General features: G+C 38.1%; 1 protein-coding gene and 1 pseudogene across 1 annotated transcript in view; both read right to left on the bottom strand.

Annotated features, from left to right (window-relative positions):
- The window catches only part of OSBPL11 (oxysterol binding protein like 11), a 72,680-nt gene extending 60,904 nt beyond the window's left edge, over positions 1-11,776 (bottom strand). The window contains exon 1 of the mRNA XM_010994453.3: positions 10,866-11,776. Coding sequence (XP_010992755.1) covers positions 10,866-11,062 — 197 coding nt within the window. The 5' untranslated portion in view covers positions 11,063-11,776. The remainder of the gene's footprint in view (positions 1-10,865) is intronic.
- A 1,146-nt stretch (positions 11,777-12,922) lies between these two features.
- On the bottom strand, positions 12,923-13,364 carry LOC105101307 (large ribosomal subunit protein eL32-like; annotated as a pseudogene).
- Between the last annotated feature and the right edge of the window lie 1,485 nt (positions 13,365-14,849).

The raw sequence follows: 14,849 nt of genomic DNA, 5'->3' as shown, positions 1-14,849 counted from the left end.
GCTGAGGAAAAAGCAACTGACAACAGATGGGGGTGATTGCAACACATGTACCTCCTGCTGCTGTAAAAAGATATTCTACAGAGCAGGGACTGCTTCCCACTCTCCTAGCACTCCTTGCAGCACATAGGGTGTGGACTGGGATATAAACAGGCGTTCTATAAAGAATGAATTAAGCAATGGGAAGATAGAGGCAGGATTTTTCTATAAAACCATAAGACAACTGAATAGCCTGCAAAAAAATAAATAAATAAATAAATTCCCAGCCTGTATGCTCAAATGAATCCCAGATAAAACAAATTCTAATTCCAACTGTGTCAATCTGTTTCAAAAAGTATAAAGTCAAGGGACACTCACTCCCTCCCTCCTTTCCAGTAGGTATTTTGTCAAGAACTATGAAAGGTCTGAGATGTAACCCTATTTGCAAGCTAACAAGTTGGCTTGCTGTAGTTTCCCGGATGCTGGCAGGAGACATGAGACAAGTCAGAGATGAAAGACTTCAGTAGTCACAGCACTAGCAGTAGACAGATTATCAGTCCAAACACACGGGGCGATGCATAGAGGGCAGGAGATGCCTGCACACGCGGCAGGTTGTGGGACAGACGAGGAACCTTGAGTGTAGGGAGCCCAAGGCTTTTAAGGACAGTAAGTCTGCCTGACCTCCGTGGCAAGGAGACATTATCTCTATCATACTAGACAGTAAACAAATCTCACTTTTTCTCAGGAGGGAGACACTATCTCTATACACCAAGACTGTTTGTTACAGTATTTTTGAGAAAACAGTAAAGAACAAAAGACAGTCAGTATCTTTGCTCACAAGACAGACAGAAACATAAGAGACCCATGAAGAATGGTCTCCCAACAAGTATTATATGCATATCACAGTGAAAAGTCTTAGCCAACCTTGTCTGCCAGACCCCAGTCCCCCTCCTCAGAGATAACCACTTCCCTCAACTTTCTGTGTTATCTCTTCAGAGATATTCTATGTTTCTACAAGTGTGCCTGTGCCGTGGACACATACACACTTTATTTTTTAAACAAATGGTTGCAATCACATTCCGTACCTTGCTTTTTCCACAGTTTTCTTAGACGGCTTCATTTTGACACATATGGATCTAATTCATTCTTAACATCTACATAGTAATCCACTGCACTATAGTATTACTATATATTTAACTAGTGCCCCTACTAATAGACATTTGCTTCCAGGCTTCTATTATTACAAACAATACTGTAATAAACCAAGTTATACATATCTTTGTGTACATTTGCTAAAAGTGAAATTGCTAGGTGAGAAGTATATGTATTTTTAGTTTTTACAGATATTGCCAACCTGCTCTCCAAAGAGGCTGCAACCGGTATAACTCCCACCCTTCAACATAAAAAGGGGCTAGTTTCCTCATAGCAGCCGATGGCACCACTGTTTGCCAACAAAAATAGGGTGAAGCTTTTACGTATAAACAGGACTTTCAGACCTTACTAGTTGGCTTTTCAATACCCCTTATGTTCAAAATTAAGTTTCTAAAGCTTAAGTGCAGGGTAGTGCTGTACTGTGGAATGAACACTTAAAAGGGATACAGGATCTAGTTCTAACTTTCCCACTGACTAATGCCATGGGCGGCCTTGGTCAAATCACTTAATTTCTCTAGGCCTTAGTTTTTTCATGTATTAGTTAGATGACCCTTTCATCTAAAATTTCTAAAATGTGCGTACATCACTCATCACTCAAAATTCTATAGGTTTTTCTTAATGGAAAATTGTTATTGCAAAAGTAAAGTCTGCAAATAAAAGCAACATAATATTTCAGATTAAAATTTTTTAGAGAAAAGTAGAAAAACATTTCTAGAACACTATCTTATTCACATAGTAGCATTTACTTACCCCTCACATACTCCCAAAAAGTCTTCACAGTAGCCATTTCAATGAGACACCACAGACCAAGAGAACAGCAGGGTACTAAAAGTCCCCTGCCATCCTCCCTATCTATATGACTATTTTCTCATTCTGTTTCTTATGTACCTCTGTCTGTCATAAACTATACTTAGTTCCAAAATACATTTTAATAACATTTAATTTTTGTCTATAATTGCACAATACAAGAAATGAGTATAAAGAATGCTTTCTTCCTTTGTGCTAATTCTTTCTAAACTGAAAGCAAAAAGAAAAAGCAGAAGAGCATTTCCCTTCTTTCATATCTGAATAAGCAAGGAGGGGAAAAAAGGTGACAACCACACAAGAACATTGCACCAAGCAATGTTCATTTTCATATGTTTATTACCTGACTAAAGAGTTGATTCTTCTTTTGAAAATTTCCCATTTATTACTTAAGTAACAACAAATTCAAACACTCAAGTTTTTTTTCCCTTAAAGTACCTATAAATATTAATTATCCAAAAAAAAACCCAAGGAAAATGTAAAAAGCTCATTCTATTATTTAAATAAAAGAAAAATCTTCTTTTTTGTAACAATTTCATCAAAATTTTTGGTTGATATATATATCATCTCTTCAAACTCCCTATTACTAGGAAGTGGATCACCTTCCAGTTACAAGTATCTGTATAATCAAATGATTCTGTATCTTATATAGCTATAAAATCACATGATATTTTTAAAGTATGACTTTAAAATATGCAATGTATACTCTAAGATGAAACCATGTCTCTGAGCTACCAACAGTATAATAAGAAAAAAAAATCTAAAGGCATAAGTATATTTTATACATAATTTTCCAACTGCTGGTTTAGATTGATTCACTCTTTACAATGGCAGCAAAGCACGATAAAATCCCACTCAAAATTTTATGCTAAAACCTCACACATAATAAAAAAAAAATCAAATTAAAACTATACCAAAACACCATTTTTTAACCTATTACTTTTAGATTTTTGCCAATCTAATAACACACTGATAAGGCTGATGGGAAATAAGTACTCAACCATTGGCAATGTACATCCTAATGAAGAGAAATCTGACAAAAACTAATATCAAAATTACAAATTGACTCAGTAATTCCACTTCTGGGTATTTCTCCCACAGATATGTTCATATGCTTGCAAGATGACATGTCTGGAAGGTAATTCACTGCAGCATTATTTATAATAGCAAAATTTTGGAAACAAATTTAATGCCCATCAATAGGGAACTTATTAAAGGTGGAGAACAGGGTGGTGTTTTCTAATGATAGGGAACTTATTAAAGGTGGACTGAATTGTGTCTCTCCAAAACTCATATGTTGAAGTCCTAACCTCCCAATGTGACAGTATTCAGAGATGGGGCCTTTGGAAGATACTCAGGTACAGACTGGGACTCTTGTGATGGGATTAGTGCCCTTAGAGAAACCTGAGAGCTCGCTCCCTCTCCCAGCTCATGCGCTCTGTCACATGAGCACACAGAAGGCCATCTGCAAACCTGAAGAGACCTCACCAGAACCTGACAATGCTGGCACTCTGATCTGAAACTTCCAGCCTCCAGAACTGTGAGAAAATAAATTTCTGTTGTGTAAGCCATCCAGCGTATAGTACTTTGTTATAGCAGACTGCACTGATACTACATACATAAAATTTAAAATGGGGCAATGCATATTGTATTTACTTAATTCTTAAGAAAAAAAAAATCTCTAGAAGCACAGACAAGAAGCCAAGAATGTTTATCCTCCATTTTTAGATGGGAGGAGACCTGAGCAGGTGGAGGATGGGATGCAAGATTTTCATTGTACAACTTTTAATATTATTTTGGATCAAGTAAACATATTATTCTCCAAAATTAAATTAAAAATACTTTTCATTTACATTAGTTATAAATATTTGAAACAGCTACAAAATTGATAAACAAGTTATTCTTTATAGAATTTGAGGGTACAGGCTCAGGCAGCATATTAAAAAGGCTTCTTTTCAAGGACAGGAAACCTGTTCCAGAAGCAACAGTTGGTGGCATTTCATCTCACCATTTATCATTCTCATTTTGTCCCTTTCTTCCTCCCTTCTCTCCCACCCCTCCTGCAGTTTCCACCTGCAGCCAGTAGCAACCACAGACTTCAGCCTACCTCTCTAGGGACCTTCCAGCCAACCTCAGGGATAGCAATGGAAGTAAACTGCAAAGGCAGCCAAACTCAAGCACAGGGAGACACTGAGTGGGAAATCATGCTTTGTTACAATACCTAATTAACCAAAAAGAAAATCCTTTCTTTCACCAGCAAACTAAATTGCTCTATAAATTGTCCTAAAACTCAGACGGTAATGCCAAAACATTAATGTGACTATTTAATTAAGCAATTTAGCTTTAAGTCAAACCTGAACAAGTCTAGACACAAATCATTTTATTGAACAAAATCAGTACAGGGGAAGATTCTTAGCTAGGGAAGATGTTCCCTCTCTCAAAGTAGTATAATTTACGACAAGAATATTCTCCATTATTTCCAGAGTCCAGAGTACTCTAATGACAACACCAAGGAGCCTGTTACCTCCACTATTTTCAAAAGCAAAAACAAAAGACATAATTTCCTACAAGTCTATTAAATGGACAATTAACTCCGGGACCTAAATTATGTGACTTATTTGGAAAGGACTAAAAAGACTAATTTGTGTGTTCTAACATTGTTCGTATAGTTTTGATATAGTATAATTTCTAAGAAAATATGAATGCAAATGGACTACATTTAAACTAGCAAAGCAAAAATTTAAGAAATCACAGTATACCATAATAAACCAAATCTTGTTCCTCAAGGCTTGGTATATAGTTCTCACTACATTTTTGAAACAACATTTTAGTTTTCAGTTTCATGCCTATAAGTTGTTTTTCCCTTGTTTTTACTGGCATCTATAGCAGATTTCAGACAAGGAAAACAAAAACTAAGGTGCAGAAATAGCCATTCAACCTACCTTTAACCCCTATAGAAGAAAAAAGCAAACATTTATGACTTTTTCTTCAAATCGACTGCAAAAAAGTGGTAAGACCTCAAAAACAGCAAACATTAGGTTATATTTAGGCAGATGTTCTTTCCCCATTTGCAGATAGGTACTTTTCCTTGTAACAGAGTATTTAGAGTGGAAGATACCAGGTCTGACCACAAAAATTATTTCTATACTATACATTTGCAGACTTCTACCCATTTACTGAAACACATACTATTTGTTAATAAGGAAATGAGATGTGCCTGTTTGTTAATGGTGTTTAGCCAGAACTGAGCCCAAAGTAAAAAAAAAGCAGGCCCGTCATATACTCCAATTCACTTTTCAGTTCCTCCTCTGGGAACTTCTGTCCATTTTAACAAACAAGTGGCAGATTTGCAATTTTTCTGAAAGCTGACATGAAGAAAATAAAAATAATGGAAACATGCACATTTTATAAACTCTGAACATTTACTATGAAAAAGGAAGGAAGGGTCTAGAATTAAGAAATCAACTTTCCTTTTAAATGGTGAGCAAAGACCACATTATATAAGTTACTCCAGAAAGAAGAAAATTTAAGGCTAATCTAATAAATTCACTTCTCAGCTCTGGTTTTAAAAAAGTTTATCATTTTTGCAAATGTAGCTGAGGTTTTTCCCTTTTCTGATTCTTTTTCATAATCCTCCCAAAATAAGCTTTGGGGTCCCTACTTTCAATGCTCTGAGTGTACACATTAATTTGGAATTAACTAACAGAGACCTTCACACACGGTGAAGGCTCAAAAATACTTGCTGCGTGCGTTAGAACACGAGTAAATGACGAAACCACTCTCCCAAAACTAATTATTTATCAATAATTATTCATCCCTTTACAGAGCACATCTAAATCTTTATGCAAATAACTACCTAGGAATAAAAGTTCCTCCACTTACTAGCTTTATAACCTTGACCAACTCATTTTGACTTCAACTGTAAAACTGTTTTCCTCACTGTAAAATGAAGATAACGCCCTACCTTCCTCCAAGAGCTGTCGTGAGGGTTAAATGTTGTAACAGAAGTGAAAACATTCTGGACACTTATAAAGGCAATTATCTACATTTCTAATGCCCCATATTTCTAAGGCCCAGCTGGAAAAGCCACTTAAACAACCTGGCAACTTACGGCCAACATACCTAAAACCAAATGCATCATTTGACTCTCAAAATCTGTTTCTCCTGTAGACTTTTTAAAGTTTCATACCTGGATAACTGAAGTAAATTTTTCCTTTCTTCCCTCACTATTACCCTCCACTCAATCACCCAGCAAGGTCTGTCAATCTTCCTCTAATGATTTCCTTCTCTTCCAGCCTACAAACACCTTCCTTTTATTATTGTATGTCTTGGTCATGGCAACTTATCTCCAAATAGCTCCTCTTATTCCCCAATAATCAAATTCAGCCCCCAACTCTCAGCTTCAGAGACAAATTTCCAATTGTCTGCTCGTCAAATCTATCTCAATAGTAGATGACAATCTTGAGTCCATCTATATTAATATCTATGATAGGCACCTTCTTGAACAGCTCCCAGTGATCCTCACCTGCTGGTATTCACAGTGTTGTGTGGGCCTAACCTTATCATTTGCTTAGTGAAAATACTGAAAGTGATGTGACTTCACTTCCATGCCTAGGTTACGAAAGACTGTGACTTCCTTCCTGCTAGCACTGTCTTCTCACTTCCTCACTCTGATAAAACAAGCTGCCAAATAGTAATATTACCAAGAAATAATATTAAAATAGTAATTATTATGGGATATTTAAAAAGAATTCAAGTATATTAATAAAAATATTAAGAGAAAATATTAATAGAAAAATGAAAACATATAAGCAGATATTTCACATATGAAAAAATACAATTAACCATAAAGAGTAATGAACTCAAAATGGACCAAAGACTTATATGTAAATGCTAAAATATAAAACTCTTAGACAAAAACATTTACACACAAATCTTTGTGACCTTGGACTTGGCAATGATTTCTTAGATGTGACACCAAGTATAAGCAAAAGAAGAAAAAACAGATTGGGCTTCATGAAAATTAAAAGCTTTTGTGCTGCAAACAGTATCATCAAGAAAATGAAAAAACACCCCACAGAATGGGAGAGAATATCTGTAAATCATGTATCTGATAAGGGAAATGTATCCAGAATACATAAAGAACTCTTACAACTCCATAATAAAAAAGATAAATAACTTGATTTAAAAATGGCCAAAGGATCTGAACAAACGTCTTTCCAAAGAAGATACACAAATAATCAGTAAGTACATGAAAAGAGGTTCAACATTATTAGTCATCAGGGAAATGCAATTCAAAACCACAATGGGAAACCATTTCATAACCATCAGGATAGCTAAAATTAAAAAGACAGACAATAACAAGTGTTCATAAGGATGTGAAGAGATTAAAACCCTAATACACTGCTGCTAAGAAGGTAAAATGGTGCAGCAGCTTTGGAAAACTAGTCTGACAGTTCCTTAAAAAGTTAAACAGAGTTACCATATGACCCAACAATTTCACTCCTAAGTATGGACATAAGAAAAATAAAAACATATGTCCATACAAAACTTGAACACAAATGTTCAAAGCAGCATTATTTCATAATAGCCACAAAATCCAAACAACCCAAATGTTGATCAACTGATGAATGGATAAACAAAATGTGGTATATTTATAAGTGGAATATTATTCAGCCACAAAAAGGAATAAAATAATGATATATGCTACAACATTTATGAACCTTGAAAGCATTATGCTATTTAATTTTCTAAGTCTGCAAAGCCAAAGCTTAGGGTCTGAACCACATGGTCCTTTCTAAATTTCAACCACTCTCTAAGATATAACCTGAAATCTCCATTTTTTAAATGGAATAGTAGCAAATTATAGGTAAGCAGTTGGATATATGGCTCTCAAGTTCCAGAAAGAAGTGATGAGGCCATGGAAGAGAATGAGACAACAAACAGAAAACACGAGCTTAAGAAGAGAAGATGATGGAGTACATACCAGCCTCTAAAGGAAAAAAGCCAATCAAAGAAATGAGAAAGGAAAAGTCAGAGCAATAAAGGAGAAACCAAGAGAAAGTAGTATCAAAAAAGTCAAGAAAATAATAAGGTACACTTATTAGAGATATCAACTGGAATAAGAATCTAAAAACATTCATCATTTTTTCACTCATATCCTTGGTAAGGACAGAGCTAACTGTCATGGGCTGACCAACAAATGAGGGTTAAGAAAATGGAGGCAGTTGAGTATAAAGGATTTAGCGGGGTGGATATAGCTCAGTGGTAGGGCACATGCTTAGTTAGCATGCATAAGGTCCTGGGTTCAATCCCTGGTACCTCCGTTAAAAAAATAATAATAAAATAAAGAATTTAGGTTAGTTTTTACTATTGTTGCTGTTTTTAAAGTCTAGAAACTTTAGGCCTCAGGGGAAGAAGCCAGGGAAGAGGGAGCTATATAGGACAATGGAGAAAATTGTTTGATCAGTGTCCTAGAGGACAAAGGGATAAATCTGATTGAGAGTTAGGTTGAAGGATTAGCCTTGAATAAGCCTCAGATAAAAACATGTCAGTATGTAAATGTGTTATATATCTGCATCCTTGGGGAAGAGTTTCACACAACTGAATTTTCCAGATACTTCAGCATTTCTTAAAAATTTTAGCTATTTTCCTTGAAATTACTCACCACTGTATCATAGAGTTCTCTGACTTTTTAAACAGAGTGTGCTTTCTTGGATGACTTAGGTTATTGTAACTATGATTACTGTACTAGGAAGTAATATAGCTGAGTCTGCATGTTAATTTTTCAAATCTTTGTCCTACATTGCCAGTTGCATTTCCTGTTGCAATTCCCCTGATAACTTTTTTCATTTGTGCTTCCAAAAGATTCTAGTTTGACAATTATATAACTATTAAAGAACACCCTAAATGAGGGATAACAGGATCCTGAGTCAAAGTACAGAAGAAAAGTGTATGGCTTTATGACAACTCTCCCCAGTATTAAGAAACCTGTTTCACTTTTCAATTCAACTGAGACTGGGTTTCAAAGAGTTGAGAATGTCAGAAGATTGACTTCTGGCTACATAAGTATTACTTTATCCTGCTTCCTTAAGTCATATCAAAATATCCCTGCCAAGTCACTGACAATTTTATAGGCTTAGCCTTAAACCACAAACAAAAGGAATAATGCACTCTAAAAGTGAGCCTAGACATCTCACAGTAACTCAGTATACTTTCCTGTCTTATCATCATTTACCAATAAAAAGTTACAATCTACGCTGTTTCTGTATGTTAATATAGTCATGCATGTTTCACACATATAGATAATATTCATGATAAATGTACATTCTTCATCAAATCTTGACTTTAACCCCTTTCAAATTTCACAACTGCAAACAGCACAAAGGCTAAAAAGGACCAGAGTTAAGCACACAGGCAGTCAGTTAACCAAAATTTAAAAAGTCATTCCTTTAGTTCCAATACTATGGGGTATCACTATTTCATCCATTCTTAAGATTCTGAATAATCCAGCAATTCTACTTCTGGGAACTTATCCAAAGGAAAGAAAAACCTTAAGTCGAAAAGATATCTACACCCTCCCATTCACTGTAGTAGTATTTACAATAGCCAAGACATGAAAACAACCTAGGTGTCCATCAAATGGACAAAGATGAATGGATAAAGAAAATGTGGTATATATACATAATGGAATATTATTCAGCCATAAAAAAGAAGGAAACCTTACCATTTGCAACAACATGGATGGACCTTCAGGGCATTATGCTAAGTGAAATACACCAGAGAAAAAACAAATACTGTACAATCTCATTTATATGTGGAATCTAAAAAACAAAACAAACCAAACAAAACCCACTGATACAGAGAAAAGACTGAGGGTAGTCAGAGGCAGCAGTGGATGAAATGGGTAAAGGTGATCAAAAGATACAAACTTCCAATTATAAAATAAATAAGTCCTGTAAATGTAATGTACAGTATCATGGCTATAGTTGATAATACTGTATTATATATCTGAAAGTTGTTAAGAGAGTAGATCTTAAAAGTTCTTATTAAAAAAAAAAAAAAACAGTATGTGTGGGTGATGGATGTTAGCCAGATTTACTGTGGTGATCATTTCACAATACATACAAATATCAAATCATTTTGTTGTACACCCGAATCTAACATCTAATATGTTAAATATATTTGTTTCAAAAAAAAAGATTCTGGATGGTCATATTCCTATCCTTTACATATCAAAACCAAAAAAAAATTAAACTACCACTGCTTCTCCAGTACTCACTGCCTGTTTTTTCAGTTTTTCATTCAAATCAATGAAAATTAATAAATGTAGAATTTCTCAAAGACAGAGAGAGGTATAAGTGGTCTGATCAACTTAAACTGAAACATCTCACTAGTTTAGAGTAACCGAGGCACTAGTCTTTGTACTTTTGCCTCTGTATTGAAATTATTTATGTACATTTCCCCTTCTAAATCACAAACACCATGAGGGCAAGAATCTTTCTGATTGAATGGCTCCATTCACCACTGGACAAACATGTTTTGAGCACCTAGCATTTGCTATCTTCTGGAGAGAGCTGAGTTAAACAGTTCCTGCCCTCACAAGCAAGCAAGGGAGGCGGGCTTGTAAACAAATTACAATACAAGAAAAACAGAAGTGAGTACAGGATCAAACCAGAGGAAAAATGAACTCTACAGCTGTAGAGGTACTTCAGGGATACACTTATGTGTTCTCCAAAGGGCTTTCAATAAATACCTGTTGAATAGACGAATGAATTAAATGTCGCTAATGAAAAGATGAGACCCCCAGGTCCAAATGAGACGTATTAGCTACTCCTGAAAGTGGATAAACTTCGCCCTTCAACAGCTGCTGGAATGCGGACTCCAGCACACTACCGCCGACCTCAGGAAATCACCTTGGAGAAGGGCCATACCTGTACTGCCAGCCTTTGGCACTGCCACCTCGGCTGCTGCTGCTGCTGCTGCTGCTGATTCCACCCCCACAGCTGCTGTTGCTGCTGTTCTTGTTCGGGGTCACCGCGGTGGCCAGGCCCTCCAGCCTTCCTTCGCTCTCTGAGACTTTCATTGCTGACACTGGTTCACCTCCCTGCATCTTAACTCCAAAGTCCATTTGCCCTTCTGGGGCAGGAGTGAATAACTCGGTAGAGTAGTTTTGTAAGTGATAAGATTTAAGATTTGATCTGAAGGTGATCCCAGGTGCCAAATCAGACGGCGGCCGGAGTAGGAACCATCAAATGGTCCAGGGAAGGAATACAAGCATTCCCCTGAAGGAAAACTTTTAAGAGGAGAGGGGTAGCTTTGAGGACAAAGATCCTTTGAATATATATCTCCTTCCGTGCAAAAGCAAGGAGGAAAAAATCACCCTGCCAGAGGATCTGATGGCATGCTCAAAGGAGAAGCAGAAGCAGCGTGGGGAGGTCGCGGACTCTAGCCAAGAGGGCTGGCCGAAGGACGGACCACGGACAGGGACCTGCGGCCTGACCTCTGGGCTGACGGACTGACCCGCCGCGCTCCCTCTTCTCCTCCAGCCGGTCCTCAGGGGGAGGGTCCCGTACAGCCCGCTCGGCGGTTCCCGCCGCAGCCCCCGAGACAGAGCTGGAACCGCCCGCGCGCAGCCTGGGAGGAGGGCCGGGGAAGGAGGCCGCCGGGGGCGGGACGCCGGCTCCCAGGGCCGCCTCTCCTCCGGCCAGAGGCGAGCCGCTCGGGGCAACTTCCGCCTTGGGCCCTGGACGGGATTCGCAGGGGCGGATGAGTCCCTCGCCCTCTCTCCAGCCCAAACGGGAAAGCCACAGCGGCGACCGCCACCCCACCCACAGCCCCACAGCGGGTCACCCACCCGCCTGCTCTCTCCCCGCCTTCCCTTCCGGAGTAGGTGAGCTCACTTCCCCAGAGCAGAAGTCTCCGGCGCCATCTTGGAGCAGGGCATACGGCCCTCAAGGGGGCGGAGCCTCTGGGAGAGCCATGCTGGGGCGGCTGACTCCGGAGAAAGAGAGTGGGAGGGCGCCGGCGGGCGGAGGAGGTGGGACAGCCGAGGAAGGAGAAACAAAGGAGTTAGTGCCCTAGCGGAGGGTGACTTCCCGCCTTCCTAACCGGGTCCTTCCTGTTCTTCCACTTGAGGGCCCTTTACAGACATTTTAGGAAGAAAGCTTAGAAAGTTGTCATTTCTATAAGAAGTTACAAAAACAATCCCCCCACCCCACACACACAACCCACCTCTTTATTTTAGTAATTTTGCAAAAAAAACAAAAACAAACAAACAAAAAAAAACAAGACACTGGAATAAGGCACACCAGTATTATACATGAGAAAGAAACTGTCATGGAAATTAGAGCTCTCAGAAACAAACCCAGGTACTCCTTCTGACTCCTGACAACTCTTTCACCCTCTTTAGACCTGAGTTTTTGCATCTGTAAAATAAGAGTGTTTAGGTGATTTTTGAAGTCCCTTCTAATTGTAAATTCTAGTTTCCAGCAACATGAGTTGTGAATTGAATGTATACCGTATGCAAAATAGTATGGCGGTGCAAAGTAGTATTACTCAATGTAAAAATGTAAACAAAATAGTAAAATAAATACAGATATACAGATAAGACTATGAAGAAAATAAAAGGGGATGATATAGAAAATAAGTAGGATTAGATGGAGACCTACTTTAGAAAGAACAGTTGTGGAAAGTCATCTTTGAGGAGATGGCATTTAAAGTGAGAGACTGAAGAAAGATGAAGTTAAGGGAAAAGCAAACTATTTACTTTTGGGGAAATGAGAGACCTGGGAGCCTGGAGCTTAGCGAACAAGAGAGTGCTGTGAGGTGACAATGAAGACATAGGCAGAGAAATTTGGATTTTATTGTAAGTGCAATGGAAAGCCATTGAAAATTTTAATAGATGAGGGTTGTGATCTGATCTATGTTTTTGGTTTGTTTTTTGTTTTGTTTTGTTTTGTTTTTTGAGTTTCATGGTTTTATGAACACAAATACAATGTGCACGAGCTGTCTATTCATTTTCTTTGCTGCACAGCCTGGCGTTGGGATTGGTGACTCTGATGGCCAGCTGAGCTACTATTTCCACAATGGCTTTGCAGTTCTTGGAGGAGACTTTGTGAGCAATCTCAGCACAGTAAGATTTGTTGCACATCAGCAGCATTTCGAGCTCCTTGATGTTGTGGACCAGGAACTTGCGGAAGCCGCTGGGCAGCATGTGCTTTGTTTTCTTGTTGCTCCCGTAGCTGATGCTGGGCATAAGGATCTGGCCCTTGAGCCTCCTGCGCACCCTGTTGTCAATGCCTCTAGGTTTCCATCAGTTCAGCTTAATTTTGACATATTGGTCTAACTGGTGCCGGATGAACTTCTTGGTCCTCTTTTTGACGATCTTGGGCTTCACTAGGGGTCTGAGGGCGGCCATGATGACGACTACGAGATGGTAAGTAGCGCCGAGGAAGAGAGCTGATCTATGTTTTTAAAAGATCTCTCTAGTCTTTCCAAGAAATGGTTCTAGGACCCTGGATATCCACATACAAAAGAATGAGATTGGACCCTTACCTCACACCAAGTACAAAAATTAACTCAAAATGTATCAAAGACATAAATGTAAGAGCTAAAAGTATAAAATTCTCAAAAAAAAAAAAAAAAGAGTAAATCTCCATGATTTGGGATTAAGCAAAGCCTTCTTAGCTATAACATCAAAGCATAAGTGACCAAAGGAAAAATTGATTGGGTTTCTCAAAAATTAAAAACATCTGTGCTGAAAACAGTATCATCAAGGAAGTGAAAAGACAACCTATGAAATAGGAGGAAAATGTTTGCAAACCATATATCTGATAAGGGACATATATTCAGAATATGTAGAGTGCTCTTACAGCTCATTAATAAAAAGAAAACCAAATTTTAAAATGGACAAAGGAACTGAATAGACATTTCTCCAAAGAGGATACACCATAGGTTAATAAATACATTAAGAGATCAACATCATTACTAATCAAGGAAACACAGGTCAAAACCACAAGGAGATAGCACTTCACACCCACTAGGATGGCTATAATCAAAAAGATAGGCAACCAACATTGTTGATGAGGGATGTGGAGAGGTTGGAACCCACATACACTGCTGGTAGAAATGTAAAATGTGATATATTCATAGAATAGAATATTATTTGACCATAAAAGGAATGAAGTGCTGATATATCCTATAACAAAAAGACTTTGAAAGCATTACGCTAAGTGGAAGAAGCAAGACAGCAAAAGCCACATGTTGTGTGACTCCATTTCTACGGACTGTCCAGAATAGGGAAATTTATAGAGACAGACAGTTGATTAGTGGTTGCCAGATGCTGAGAGGAAGGAGGAATGAGGAGTGACTGCTAATGGGTATGGGGTGCCTTGAGGGGTAATGAAATGTTTTAAAATTAGATAGTGGTGATGGTTGCACAATCTTGTGAATATACTAAAACCCACTTAACTGTACACCTTAAATGAGGGAATTCATTGAAGGTGAATTATATCAAAATAAAAGTTCTTCAAAAAAAAACAAAAGTCTCTCACTGCCACATAGAGAATTGATTTTTGTGGGAGAAAAAGAGGAAGCAGGGATACTAGTCAGGAGGCTATTTTAGGAAGTGGGGTGAGAAGTGATAATGGCTTAGGCTAGGGTGATGGCAGTGGGAATGGAGAGAAGTAAATTGATCTCAATTGTGTGGGGTTGGGAGTGGCTTCAGTGCTGCAAATAGGCTGGATTTGCAATAGTAAAGCACTTTTCTTACAGGCCTTTCCACTTCCACAACTCTGATCATGCCACTTTGAAACTTAGAACCCTCCAAAGACCTTTCATTATGTTTGGAATAAATTCCAAACTCCTCTTTATGGTGCGAGGTAAGGGTCCATACCAAGAAAAAAAATGGTATGAAG

The sequence above is a fragment of the Camelus dromedarius genome, chromosome 2 (assembly GCF_036321535.1).
Source record: "Camelus dromedarius isolate mCamDro1 chromosome 2, mCamDro1.pat, whole genome shotgun sequence".
NCBI lineage: Eukaryota > Metazoa > Chordata > Mammalia > Artiodactyla > Camelidae > Camelus > Camelus dromedarius.
Note: the sequence above shows the minus strand (reverse complement) of the source record. Positions and strands in the feature narration are given on the sequence as shown.